This window comes from Balaenoptera physalus (genome assembly GCF_965194825.1).
Source record: "Balaenoptera physalus genome assembly, chromosome: 6".
Classification (NCBI taxonomy): Eukaryota; Metazoa; Chordata; class Mammalia; order Artiodactyla; family Balaenopteridae; genus Balaenoptera; species Balaenoptera physalus.
The window spans coordinates 39924936-39939195 of NC_138885.1; the positions used below are offsets into that span (position 1 = coordinate 39924936).

At 35.1% G+C, this 14260-nt stretch overlaps 1 protein-coding gene and 1 long non-coding RNA gene across 5 annotated transcripts in view; one reads left to right on the plus strand and one right to left on the minus strand.

Annotated features, from left to right (window-relative positions):
• GTDC1 (glycosyltransferase like domain containing 1) overlaps positions 1-14260 on the minus strand; it is a 392967-nt gene that overhangs the window by 42665 nt on the left and 336042 nt on the right. For 2 of the 4 annotated variants that reach the window (XM_082465033.1, XM_082465035.1), the window contains 3 exons: positions 10796-10866; positions 10001-10092; positions 3808-4949 (listed from right to left, as the gene is read on the minus strand). In XM_082465033.1, coding sequence (XP_082321159.1) covers positions 4866-4949; positions 10001-10092; positions 10796-10866 — 247 coding nt within the window. In that variant the 3' untranslated portion in view covers positions 3808-4865. The other 2 variants (XM_082465032.1, XM_082465034.1) reach the window with 2 other exon arrangements.
• LOC309662451 overlaps positions 1-14260 on the plus strand; it is a 52083-nt gene that overhangs the window by 12520 nt on the left and 25303 nt on the right. The window lies entirely within an intron of this gene.

Below are 14260 nucleotides of genomic sequence, written 5' to 3' on the forward strand. Positions count from 1 at the left end.
CCTCTCGTTCGCCTTCTGTAACCAACTGCGTGGGCCACACCCTGCTGCCCTTTGCACTCTCCTACCTGGTGAGGGGAGAAATAGTAGGGAACCAGGGGTTCCCAGTGAGTCACAAACACTGAACTTCGTGCTTCCTGAAAGACAGGTAGGTGACAATGACACTATCCCATGCAGGGAAAGACTTATACAAAACGTCCTTCTGTTTCTATAAGGCAGTCTGGCTCTTAAATAAGCCTTAATACGATGCCTTAATTTTCTCACTTGTGAAATGATGACAAAACATTACATTTTCAAATATAAAGGACTTCAAATTCTTGAGAAAAGTGTTACAAAAGTATTTCTAGTAGAAATCACATCTCCTAGCACTCCATCTTAGGTCTGCTATTTAAATGCAGTAACTGATAGGACAGTAAACATTTTAGATTATCTCTCAGGAAACATCAATTCTTTGTATCAGTTTATGGGAACAACGAGGAACCCGTCCTAGGGTTGAAAGTCATTACCACAGAGATATGGGAGAGAATAAGGAATCACTAAGGTGGTGATAAGTGATGGGAGGACCCCTGAAGGTACTGACGCCAAATTCCAATTTAGGGAAACGGGCCAGAGGATGAGTGCGGATCCTGAAGTCATACGTAACTCACATGCAGCTAGGGCATCCTAAAGATACTAGGAGGACTCCTTTCATGGCAACGAAAGCCTTGTGTCTTAAAGAGGAAAGGGGACAGGTAACAGTACAGGAAGTGGGCAGAGCGGTTAGCAGCTCAGACGGCTCTGTGCCCTACCACAGAGCTCTGACTTTTTCAAGATAAAAAAAGACCGGCTGATATAACAACTTCCTACACCTTCCTCTCTTTACTCTTCAAAAGGGAGTTGATTGAGCTATAGTTTTCCATCTTATATTTATAACGCCACAGGCATTAGTTTAGAAATGGTGATCATCAGCCCCAGGAAAAAGGAACCCACAGACAGTCAAGTTTAACTTTCTTCCTAGGTATGGTTTGTTTCAGGGTCAAGGTTAAGTCCTTGGCTCCAGGTAAGCAGAGGAAACTCTTCTCACGCAAAACTGGCGGTTAGGGCAGTTTCTTTCACTGTCTGGAGGAAAATGGTTTTCTGACTCCATCAATAGTTTAGAGTCGAGAAATGTTAAGAATGGTGCGGTAGCAAAGTATTTAGAGCTCTTATATTATACATGGTAACCAAAGTATCTATAGCTCCTATCAAAAGGTATATCCAATAATAACATTTAAGACATGTAAAAAGTCATGAAGGGTAGAAATAAGCCTTTGTGTGCTATGACCCAGCTTAAGATTAACTGTACAGTAAGCACGCCTCTCCCAGTTACATGTCTGGTCTTCCCACCATCACTCCTCTGACTTAATCATTATTGTAAATTTGGTGTTAATTCCCAAGTTTTTTGTTATACTTTAATCACGTATGTACATGTCTTTGAGCATCATGTAGAATTGTTGCATATTTTTAAACTTTCCCAATTACATCTTAATGAATAATTTTGAAGGGAGGGCACATTATTGAAGCATCAGTTGTCCTGTATCTGAATTCAAGTGCTAAAATGAAACATGTTCTCCAGCTTTCCACTGAAACAGAAAGGCACTCAGGGTGATACTTGTCAATAGTCAATAGAGGAATATGAATATGTCTCATAGAATATGTCAACATTAAAAGACAGCATGGACTGTCATTTGAAAACTGATTCTATCACCCACAGAAAGTATCTTGAGACTTAAATGAAAATTTTTTTGCGGCTCATAGTATTTCTGGGTAGCAGATGCTTTCTCAAAAACAGATTTTACTTTTAAAAATATCAAATATAATTAACACCTTCAACATAAAATGAAATCTTTGCTTCCAGATGCATTTCAAGGTGTTGAAATGAATTTGTGCAGTCCTCTATGGCTGAGTTTCCACTGACTTACTGATTGTGCTGCCATCTTTATGTGGCATGTCTGAAGAACTGAGAGCTAGAGCAGGGCATGTAAACTCAACCGTATTTGAAGGATGCTTGTTAAACCAGGAACATTTGGGGAGAGGTCTTTTGACCTATTCCTGATTAACCTGGTATAAATGAGTAAGTTAAGAACTAGATGCTCTTCTATTTATTATAGAAACACCTAGCCAGAAACACAGATTAGGTAAATTCAGGACAAGCATTCTGGACATTGTATCAAGGTTGATAATGGGCAGACTTTTAAAGACATTTAAGATTAAAATTGGTTTAATGATTAATTTAAAAAGAATAAAAGGAACAGAATTGAATGCTCAAAAAAAAAAATTTTTTTTTCAACAACCATACTAAAACTAAGAAATAATGGGACTGTTTGCTCTCTTTAGTGAAAAGTAAGGGAAACAGGAAATAAAGAGTCAACTTGTACCGTTGATTATCCTCTGACTTCAACAAAATATGGGATAACTTACTTAATAACCCTCCATGCCACCATGTCATGGCTGTTGAGAAGCATACATGCACATACATACACAGATACAGTTATCTTTTCAAATGTTAAGAATTACACATTTACAAAACTTTTTATTGCTTATTTGTACTAATACCAAATCCGACAGCATAGTTTTAAGAAGTGACCACTTTAATGTAAATTTTTATTCCAGAAGTAATGCTGGGCACAGCTAAAGACAAAATTTGATTTGAGTTTATGGGTGTAGAAAAAAAATCTCCATACACAGGTAACTTGCAATATTCTGTTTGCCAAAATCAGGCAAATATTTAAATGTTTTGGATGCACTATCTGAACAGTAATTTAGCGAGAAAAACATATATGGATAGTTGTGCATATACTATCTTGTTCACTATAGAATGTGAGCTCATTATTTGCAGGATAGTGAAACATAGTAAACTAAGCACTGTTTCTTGGCCGTGAGCATATAATATTATTTTGAGAGACATCATCTATGACATGGCACCTTTCTGACTAAAGCATCTCTTTAGATGATAAACCCTGCTCAGGAGAATAGTCTGAGAACCTCTTAGGCATATTTATATCTTAACTTTTGCACTCAAAAGGAGCATAACTGATAGATTCCGAGTTCCACAGTCTCAGACCAGAAGGGACTTCTCAAATAATTCCCGAGCTCTTTGTTTATGGGTCGGGGGTAATTTGTTCAGTGCCTTCTCAGAAGGGGGAGGAGGACTCAAAGCTAGTGCTGAGATGTCCATCACACACATGGCTCTCACTGTGTGCAAAGACAGAGCTTGTTGTTTCTGCTCCTTACTCTCCCTGCTTTTAAATTCCCTGACCTCATGGGCCTTGAACTGCTGCTTTCTCTGATCTGCAAGTCTGCCTGTATCCAGAGGGCTCTCTCTGGCCCCCTGACCTTGATCGATGTCCTGCTTACGCTTTTGCTACCTGTGCAATGGGCCCGACTAGACTTTTGAACCAGTGCCCGCTCTATCTCGGATGCCTGCTGGATCACTCAACCCTTCTAAAAGCCAGAGAGCCAGGCTTGGCCCTTGTCTATCCCCCTCTCTCCTGGCTGCTCCTCACAGTACAGCTTATAGAAGTTATTCATTTCAAAAGCTAGGAAAGTTACAATTTACCTGCCAGTAAACAGAAGATGGTTTATCAACAGACTCTACCTTAATGACTACAAATGTTTACCTCCTGCTTTCCAGAATGCAAAGAAAATCTTGGAAATGTCATAATATCTTACCAACATTTGCAAAACAGATCCTTGTTCATCCGGAAAAGAGACAATTGTATTCGTTGTCTCTGACACAAGGAGAGTGTTCAGCGAGAAACATACAGATAGATGTACACACTTACACTGAAATGAGATATGTTAATTAAAAATTGCAGTGGGCACTTTATTAAAAATTTATTTTACAATCTAGCCATTCAAAACATCTTGACATCAACAAATAGAGCAGCTTGACTATTGGAATCATAAGTGATTTATCTTGAAAAGATTATATTTGTAGCTGGATGCAAATACTTTTGATGGATATTTATATCAAAATTACTGGTTTTGTTAGAAGTATTTTAATTCCTCTATTTTTATCCCTGGAAAAAAATTAAAACAAGTATCTCAGTGTTCATTTTATGGCTGAGATGGCCCCACTTAGTGTATTTCCCATGTTTGTCTGAATTACAGCTGTTTATCCTGCAACTTTCTTTAAGATAAATTAAATGCAAATGTAACTCTGTGAATCATGGGAATACCTGCCAGACCCCTTATTAATACCTTCACTTAAAAACCCCTGTGCCAGGGAGTCATTAATTTGCTAAAAGAAAAGTGCTAAAGCAGCCCTTTGCCCACAAACATTTCTGAGATGGCTGCCCAATTAGTTGGGAGCATTCTGGTCCTCCTTTCAGACCCTGTGGCCCTTTGAGGACACAAGAAGGCTCCGATGATAACCTGGCAACCTAGGTAGAAACCCAGCCAAGTGAGAGTGTTTGAAGCTGTAGTTTGGCTGCCATCGTGTCGGCAAAAAGAAAGAATTCAGGCACCATGTCATCCAGTACAAAGGATAAAAACGGATTCAACCGGAAATTCAATGTGGCACCACATATGGGATACATGAGTGCGGTTATACAACAGGCCACATATTTTTTTTGAGCAGTCTCCTCCATGTGATGCCGAGGACATGTGTAACCATCATAACGTCTCTAGGAATCTGTATTTAATTTGAGTTGGGGTGGTGGCAGGGATTGGAGATCTGAAGCTGCCACAGGTTTGTGGCAGATGGCTCTGTGTCAGCTATGACAAGCAGCCAGGCTCAGCTTCCTCTGCAGATTTTCTTTTCTCTCTGATCAGGTAAATATGGGCACACTCTGGAAAGTTCTACAGATTCTGCCTTAGGCTGCAAGTTTGTGACTTAGCCCCATCTGTCACAAATCTTCCCTAGGTTCTGCTGTAAGCAGAGACCTGAATTTACCGTGTAGGGCTGCCCAAGAAAAAGGAGCTATTTCACCCTGTAAGGGGGAGGGAGAGAAGAGAAAGCAATGAGGAAGCATTAACGACCCGAAAGACTAAAGCATGCTGAAAATTCATATTGCAAATTTGCATAATTTACATCAATTAGACTTCAAAAAGCCACCAAGTAAATGGTTCTCGAGTTTCATCACCTCAGGAAATCCCAGTTTCTGATTGGTTTAAAGTGTAACTGTATTTCCAATCATTGGGGAAAGCTGCCTACCCCCTTTTTTTTGCAAATGGGTACATTCGACTGCACACATATTTCCTGGTTTATGTTATGGATGACAGCTATTAGAAGTTTATCATCCAACTTTTAACTTTTATAAACATAAGATACACAACACTCTTAATACATGTTTTTGCGGATGTGAATTTTACTTTTAAGTGGTGAAGGCACAAGAGAAATGCCATTACTGTTACATGGAATTTATAAAGCACTTCAAGTTTACAAACGGGTTTATATTCATTATTTCATTATAGCAGGGCCTCAGGGGGAAAATGCTATTAAGAATTAAGAAAAAAAGAATTCTTCCAAGTTTACAGATGAATCATATAGAGGCCAAGAAGTTCACCTACAGCCAGGCTACAAATTAGTAGCAGAGAAAAAGAAGCAGCCAAAACCTCGAACTGATCTTAATCACCCCGAGTATATCTATTGTGCTAAAGAGTTTTTGCTTTTATTTTACTTAAACAAATCAAGGAAAAACCAAGCCAAAACAAAATCAAGGAAAGACGTGAAGAAAGAGAGAGGGAAGAGTAGTGGGGAGGGAGGGAGAGAGATCGAGACTGAGAATTTGCTTTAAATTGTGCTGGTGCAAATGAGAGATTTTAGAAGTTCTGAAAACATCACGAGCTTTTAAGTGTTCATTCTTAAGGAAAAAGTAATGACTTTGGAGGCGTGTTAATACTAGTGAGTACCACCTTATTCACATCTAGAGTAGAAACTCAAATTAAAAGGGGGCTATAAAGTGACCAGTCTCTTGAAGGAACCTTAAAGTGGCTTGGCTGTGGTTCGGGGAGATATAGCCTGATATAATTAAGACAAAACCACAAATGGCTTTTCTGGGCACTGAGTCTGAATTATAAGCTTAATCATTGTTTGGAATCACTTTTAGGCAGAAATCTGAAAATTGCCCTCTCCTCCAAATAACAGCAGGTTATAAAGGTTTCTGGAATGTTGAAAAACTTGAAGAGGAGAACAAAATAAAAATCAGCTGCTATCATCTGAAAAAACTTAAGAAACTACAGTTTACCCTCGTAAAGCAAAGGAAGAATGGCATCTCTTTTTTTTTTTCCCACACAGAATATCTCTCAATTTGTAAATAAAACTAAATGAAAAATAGGGTGGGAATGAAAATCTATTCTGTTAGTCTGGGCGGTATATATTTTATACAACTGCCCCACTGGTACTCTTGTGCTATTTTCAATACCGGTAACAAGGGGGTGAACATAAATTTTCTTCTAAAGCATTTTAAAATATAATGATCAAAGTTTCTCTAAAAGCATAAAGTACTGATCTCAAATAATTGTTGGGAACTTTCAGGAAGTAAATTCCCATAGTCAAAATGAGCCAAAAATTACAACTTCCCGGTATTAGACTTACTTCGGTTGTAAAAGGAAGCCTGATGTTACTGTAAGAAGTTAATCCTTGGCTGATTACTTTATGATTACTTCTCGAATCTTGTGTTCAACTTTGGTTTAGGAGTCATCAAAGAGCTCCCTATTCCAGATGAAGTGAAACCTACTTTATCTCTGTGGCAAGTGTTTGGCTAATGGGTCTAACCTACTTAGAAAAGGACGCGTCCTGAAAGTGCAAGAAAGCTGCAGTCAACGGTTGAGCCTAGTGGCAAACTTTTTAAGAAATGGTTTTAGATTTTTAAAAATTCAGAACATTGTTTTTAAAATAATTAAGAAACAATTTCTGCATGTATTTCTTTAAATATTTTAAGAAAAATGTGTGTGTGTGTGCATGCGTGTGTGTGTGTGAGAGAGACAGAGAGAGCAAGAGAGAGGGAGAGAGAAAGGGAACACGCACGCACGTGAGGAATTTAAACATTTCAAGTCTGAAACCATTTCAGGTGAGAAGTCATGGGCACAGAGTTCTGTAGTAGAAAGAGTCACTTTAAGAAAAAAAAAGTATCAAATTCTGTTTCTGCTTTTCAGTTACTAGCATTCTGTTTCAAATCCTGCTTCAAGTTATAGCCTCCAAACTCTCACTCATATTGAAAGTATAATGTCTCATGTGAGAAGAGAGCCAAGTGTTAGTAGCCTTATTCTAGTCATTAAATTTCTAAGTGTGAATCCATATGAAAAATCCTATCCTAAAGTGAACTCTACATGATAAGTAGTTGAGATGATTTTAAAATGTAAACTTTTAACAACAGAAAAAGAGAGTAAGGTGTAAAAATGTAAAAGGAGCAAATTAAAGAATTCAGTGACATTCTATCCTTTTAGATCTTAGAAGCATATGTTTTTAAAAGCAAAACAGCACTGTCCAAGGGAACAAATCTAAAAAAACCCCCCAACACTCTCTTTATAGTATACACAAAAGTCTCTTCCATTGCATAAGAGAAGTATGCAAAAAGCTGCCTTGGGGGAAATAATTCTCTGGTATTTAGTGAGGGCAAATGTTACCTGATATGTGTATATTTATAAAACATAGGTAAAAAAATAGTATAACTTATTATATCTTAATTATAAAGTTTAGCAGGCATTCTTTTTCTGTTTTAGCTCTAAATCTTATTACAACAACCCAACTAGATCTGTGGTCCTTCCTGTGATTTTTACCAGTTTGTCCTAACAATTGCATTATAAAGCTCTTGATTACCTCTATTTCTTGGACTAATTTATTAATTTTTTAGATTCATTTTTGGATATAATGTCATCAAAATCTATGAATGAGGACATATATTAAAGTGTATAATAGATTTATAAGAAAAAAAAATCCATGGTAAAAAGTATGTAATAGGAATTATATATATAAATTCTTATAAATGCTTATGCATGAAACACTAATTTATAAAACTTTGAGCTGGACCATTTTAGGATGCGTGAACTAAAAATATATGTAAACCATAGTAACATGAAAAAACATTTAATGTATAGGCTATCTTTTAAGCTATAGGAGGAACAATTTGGTATATTAACAGCATACCACTAAGCTGACATTCTTTCAAAGTTTTTCCAGAAGTTATTGGTAAAATAAATAATTATAGCTATGTTACGGCAATAGCCGTATTAAAATATTTCAACTGGAGATCTGTTTTTTATTGTAACTAAAAGCAACCTGTTGCAGTAATTTTTGAAATGGTTAAGGATTTGCAGATGCGAAATAACAGGGATAATAAGGCCTACCTGGAAGCCAAATTAAAAACGGATAAATTTTGATGGTGGAAATACAATTATAAATGCTTCACCATTTTCATCACAAGGTAAAAACATTCCTCCCTGCCCCTTTTTTTGTACCGATATGTGGTGATGGGTGATAACTAAAACTTGTGGTGGTAACCATTTCACGATACATGTCTGTCATTACGCTGCACACCTTAAACTTATACAGTGCAGTATGTGAATTATATCTCAATAAAACTGAAAAAAAATATTGCCCAAAAACTCACCAGGAGGAAAAAAAAAATCAATAATTCAATGGTAAACTCATTGAAAATAGCTTTGTGTCATGTGTAGAAAATGAATCCATTTGTATTAATACATATTATTCTATTTCTTCACTTTCATAATCTGCACATTTTGATAGTCTGTCACGTGGGAAACTACTAAATTAATATTTTACACAAACAAGACCACGACTGAACTTTCAAAATTAGGAAATCTGGATGTAAACCTTGGAAGTCTGTTTTCTCTTTGAAGCTTCCCATGTATACGATACAATCGTATTGACTGAAGGAGTAATACTGAAGCCTGGAACTGTTCAGTCAGCATTTTAAACTATTATGAGCTACCTTCTGAACCATTGCCAAGTTAATAGACAATGAAAGATAATGAGCTTGAAATTGGGTGTTAAATTGCATTTTTGGTTCTCTCCCTTTTTCTTGAAGTTTAACTGTTTCCTGCAGAAACAGAGTCACGTTTTGATGTATCACTATGTAAATATGTATTTTAGGCCATGACAAGGGAAAGGAGAGAAAAAAGGCAGCAAACTGTATTTCATGTAGGAAGGTTATATATTAACACAGGAAAATTAAAATATGCTGGATTATAAAACTGCTAGATTGTAAACTATACTGGATTTATATAAAATGAAGTTGCTACATTCAAAGAATATAAAAAGGTATATTACTCATGGCCTAGAGCCACCTTCAAAACTCATAAAGCAGATTTATCCCAGTTCAATTACTTAGACTTTTAGTAGGGTCTCTTTGTGTTGTTAGTTCAACAATGTAAAATTCTTGATTCAAACAAGGGAAAAGAGATAATGAATGAGGGAACTGAATGATGATGCTATTTAAACTCTTTTCCTTTTGCCTTTGTCATTCAGAGAGGATACTGACAGTCTAATTCTAAACAAACTGAGGGTTTTTATGTAATTTTACTAAACTGGACAAAGGAAACATTTGATTCTTCGAAAATCATCTTTAAAGTAGTTAAAAAAATGAACACCAAACTTCATGAATGTCATTCACCTGAATTTTTGAGGACTGAAGATTTCATTCTGATGGGAAGAAAGGCTTATCCTCATTAGTATAATTGTAGAATCTTTCCTTTACTTCCTTTTAAACTAATGAGTTACATTAATCCAGGTTCATTTTTATAAGCCTCTTGGGGCTAAATGTAAAGGACAGTCATCTTAGAAAACAATAAATTAAAAAAAAAGCATGTACCGTGCATTAAGTGCACGTATTTCATAAGGCCTAGGTTAATACAACTAGCATCCAGTTTAATTAATCCTTGTTAGTGTAACAACTAATATCCCTCCCTAGCATGTTTCCTTTAAACATTAGTATGTTAATTAAATGTTTTTTTTTTTAAAGATTTTTCTTTGTACTTCAATATGGCATTTATACCACGTAAATCTCTTCTCAATAACTACCTTATAGAGATGTTTTCTTACAATATCTGGTCTCTTGCAGAAATTCTGGAGCCTTTTTGAAAGCTGTTCAGGTGTAGAATACAGATATTCAGCTGCAGGAAAAACAGATACATTTTTAATGAAACAAAAACCTCAAAGCACACACTTGATATTAGTCACTTTACTAATTAAAAATGCATATTGCTCTGTGCCGCCTCGTGTTTTACATTATTTAAGCATGATTTTATAAGGTTACCTCAGCTCACAAGGATGTTTAATGCTAAATAAGACTGTGTAGTTGTGCTGTTTAGACATCTCCTTTGGGTGATTAAAATACATTATTCTAATGTAACACAATGCATATGTGATATATTTAGTGATGAGAATTTTTTCAAAGAACTAGTATGACAGCCGTATGTACCCTGTACAACAGTTGCATATTATTAACTAGTCAATTGTTGAAATAATTTGGTGTGACTTTCAGTCCTCAATTTTTCTCTGTGTATATCATTAAAAAAAAATCTGTAAGCAATTGCAGCAACACTGACCTGCTTATAAAAATCCATCATTATGGGATGTGTATGCTAACAATGAAGAATGCTATTTGAAAACTTGCTTTTTTGTTATCTTAAAAGAACAGATGGTAAATATAAGCTTACTCTAATGTATTAAAACACATAAAATTTTCCTTAACACTAACATGTTGACTTGCCAAATAAACAATTGCTCCTGCCTAAGTTTATTTTCAAACTTTCTAATTTAGCATGAATCATGTATTAAATCTCAACAAAGACGAAAGTACATTAAAGCAGCTACCTGGAAATATTTCGGGATAAACCAAATCTTTGGGACAGAGTGGGTAACAACCACAATACACAGCTTCCAACCTAAAGAAATTTTAGAAAGAGGATAAAAATATATTAAAAAGACATTACCATCAGAGCCAGAAAGTGGTTTTGTTTGTCTAAGTTAACAGTATGAGCCCAGAGTTAACTGGGATGAAGAACATGGTCGGCAGTACAATCCTAAAAGCCAAAGTTGCTCTTTTAAAAGATTTTATTAATCATATATGAATTTCATAGAACAGAACCAACAGCATATGTTTTGTTCACTGAATTAATCAAAGCGCAGCTCTGCATTTTTTTTTTTTTGTTTTTAAAATACTGTTTAACACATTTTATAATCAGCAGATAAACACATGTAACAACATGGTAAAGTATGGACAGCTTTTCTTAATAATGCTGCAAAGCCCCAGAATGTTCATTTTCCAAAATGTTTAAATAAAATAGCAAATACTTTAACACTGTAGCTGTAGAAATCATCGAGGCACTTTTAAAAGCATCAGAAAAAAATTTACAATCTGTTGTGATGGGGCATTTTCATTTTAAGCTAAAGCTTCAGAATAGTTACTTATTAGGCAGGATGTAGAACTATTCCCCCCTTTTATTGAAAAACTCTCATGAAGATTACCTTAATGAATATTTTGCTTTCTTGACTCAAAATTCAGCTCATTTTCCATTTTATCCAAAAAGAATACTGTTATTATTAAACAAAGAAACAAGAAAGTTTCACTTTGTGAGAGGATTTCCCCAAGGACCACCTACCTATAGGAAGTTTTTCTTCATGTCATAGCGGTAAGGGTTAAGTACAAGAAAGGTATTGCATCTTGATGGCTGTGTTAGCCCTGCATAATGGCTATTGATCTGACATATAATAAACCTTAAAGATACCACTGTAATTTCTGTTGGCTAGGAATTATGCAGTGAAATTCAAAACACTCTTTAAAATATGTTTATTTTATGAGAAACTTTGAATTGCATCCAAAATGTTGACCAAAGGCAGAATTTTATTTTGAACTGCAGATTTTTTTCAACCCAAGAATAGTTTGAAGTTATGTCAATGTTTACCTTGTTTATTTACAGCGACAAAGTACATGCAATTTAAGCTGTTTTTAAGTGGGTGATGTTTTCCCTATTTTATAACTGAAATTAGTTTAAATGAAAAGTATTTACTTTGAGCTGCAAAGTTTGGAAAAATACTGAGTTCAAAGTTTTGCTTGAGAACTGCTAGCAGTTACAAGATAACACAGTGGAAAGGCACAGGATCTAGTTACCAATGATTAATTTCAAAATCCAAACTAATATCTAATATTCTTTTTTACATAAATAGGGTATGTGTAGAAATTCTTATCATAAGCACAGCTATAAAACTGTACTGTGACTGCATTATAAAACATTCACAAAAGTTTTGAGCACATAAACTGGGGATATTCTTTATGAACAAAAAGAAAATATGCACTTTATCTGAAGACACTCAGTTTTAAAATGCTTTGCCAATCGAAAAGCAAATACATATGAACATTCTCTTATAATTATATAAAATCAAAAGAGTGAAGTCACAGGCATTTCAGAAAGTGCACGTTATCTGCTTTTTAATAATGGATTTGAATTAGAGTGTTCTGTTCCCCGAAAGAAAATTGCAGGCCAAGTTACATTTTGAGTCATCGTATGAGCATGTACTCTGCCATTTCCAAAAAAACCTCTGCTAATTAAAATACAGTGAGAGAGCAATGGCATTATTTGATTTAGGAAGAAAAAAAATTTACAAATTTGGATTCCAACTTTTATTTGTAAATTATCTTCTTCGTGGTTATATTTCTAATTCATCAAGAAAAAAAACAATCACCATTTTTGGTTATAATTTTGACCTCTAAAATACTAAACCTTATTATACACATTATTTATATCAAGACTGTGTTTTAAAATATATTAAATTTGCCACACTATTTTAAAAGAAATTTATAAAATTCCTTCTAAGTTTCTCATATTTTGTTATTTTGAAGAAAATTATCATCTCATGACAATAATACAATTATTCATCATTTCAATTCTTATGCACTACCAGTTAAATAATAAATAGGGTTCCAATTGATCTATTGTTAAAATGACTAGCAAATGACCTTTTTATTCCAATTAACAAATCATCTGCTAAATCTATGAATCTTAATATTCAGATCTATTCACTTCAATTCATACAATTTATCTGCAAATAGTTGTTGGGCTTTTGATTCTAAATATAATTAGCTGATAATTTTGCTTGGCTGAATTACTTTTCTGGAGGGCCTGCAAAGGCTCTCAGTCGCATTATCTAGCAATAATGAATCTGATAGGTGAAATTTTTTACTGTAATGAGGATGAGACACAGTTGTGACACCTGAGTCTACTAATAACAGAAGACTGCTAATTATCGACAGCACTTTTTTGTGTGATGCAAGGAGAAAAAAAAAATCCCTCATTATTAAAAAATAAAAAGTTACAATTATAAGTGACACCGGAGGAGAGTAAATAAAATGGAGTGATTAAAACATTGCTGCTTTAAGGGTGTTTTTAATTAAGTGGAAATGCTAATGTTGTCATACTTAGCAGATGGGATTAAAATTAGTTATTGTAAGTAACTCATATTTTATGTTATGGTTTCCACAGCATGTCTACAAGATCTAAGAAAGTGATACATTCCATAAGACATTTTAAAAATGAAATTCTCATACTCTTTACAACTCATAATAATGAACATCATGAATAAACTATTGAAAAAAACCCTGCCAAGGATTTTACCATAGTGACTTAACTAGCAAGGAATGTAGCCATAATGTACTGGACTGCTACAGTCTCACTGATGGTATGCCTTTGCTGATTGTTGCATTCCCTATTTCATTCACACTCAACAAAAACAAAAGTTTGGTACATGGGCATTTAGCCAACATCAAATGTGGTGTCAAGAAGGTAGGGCCTGGATACAAGGAAAGATCATGGCCACCCACTAAGGTGATGTTCTAAACTAAAACAGAGGATGCATCATGTAACTGCAGATAAAAACCTAATTGCACACTTTCTCCTACTTTATTTGTGTAAAATTTTCCATCTGCTACATCTAAAGATGTCTAAACTGTTAGTATCAAACCTGCATTCAGCTGCCAGCTGTGCACATTAAGGATTGCAAAACACTAAGTAAATGAGCCAGCGTGAAGCCGAGTGGTAGTGGTCCATCTGCCCAGGGCTGTGGGGATGGACCCCTGTACCTGGTCCTTTTCAGAGCCTGTCTTTGCTTCAGTGGATAAGAAATAAAATTAGCCACACTTCTAAGTGTCTCCATTTACAATACCCAATTTATCTGCATTTTCCTGGAGAACTTCTGTGTATCCGATAAGTATTCTTCTAGAGCAAGTTAATGGAATTCATCTCTTTTTGAAGGTTCTTTGGACAAATTTTAATAAAGACCATT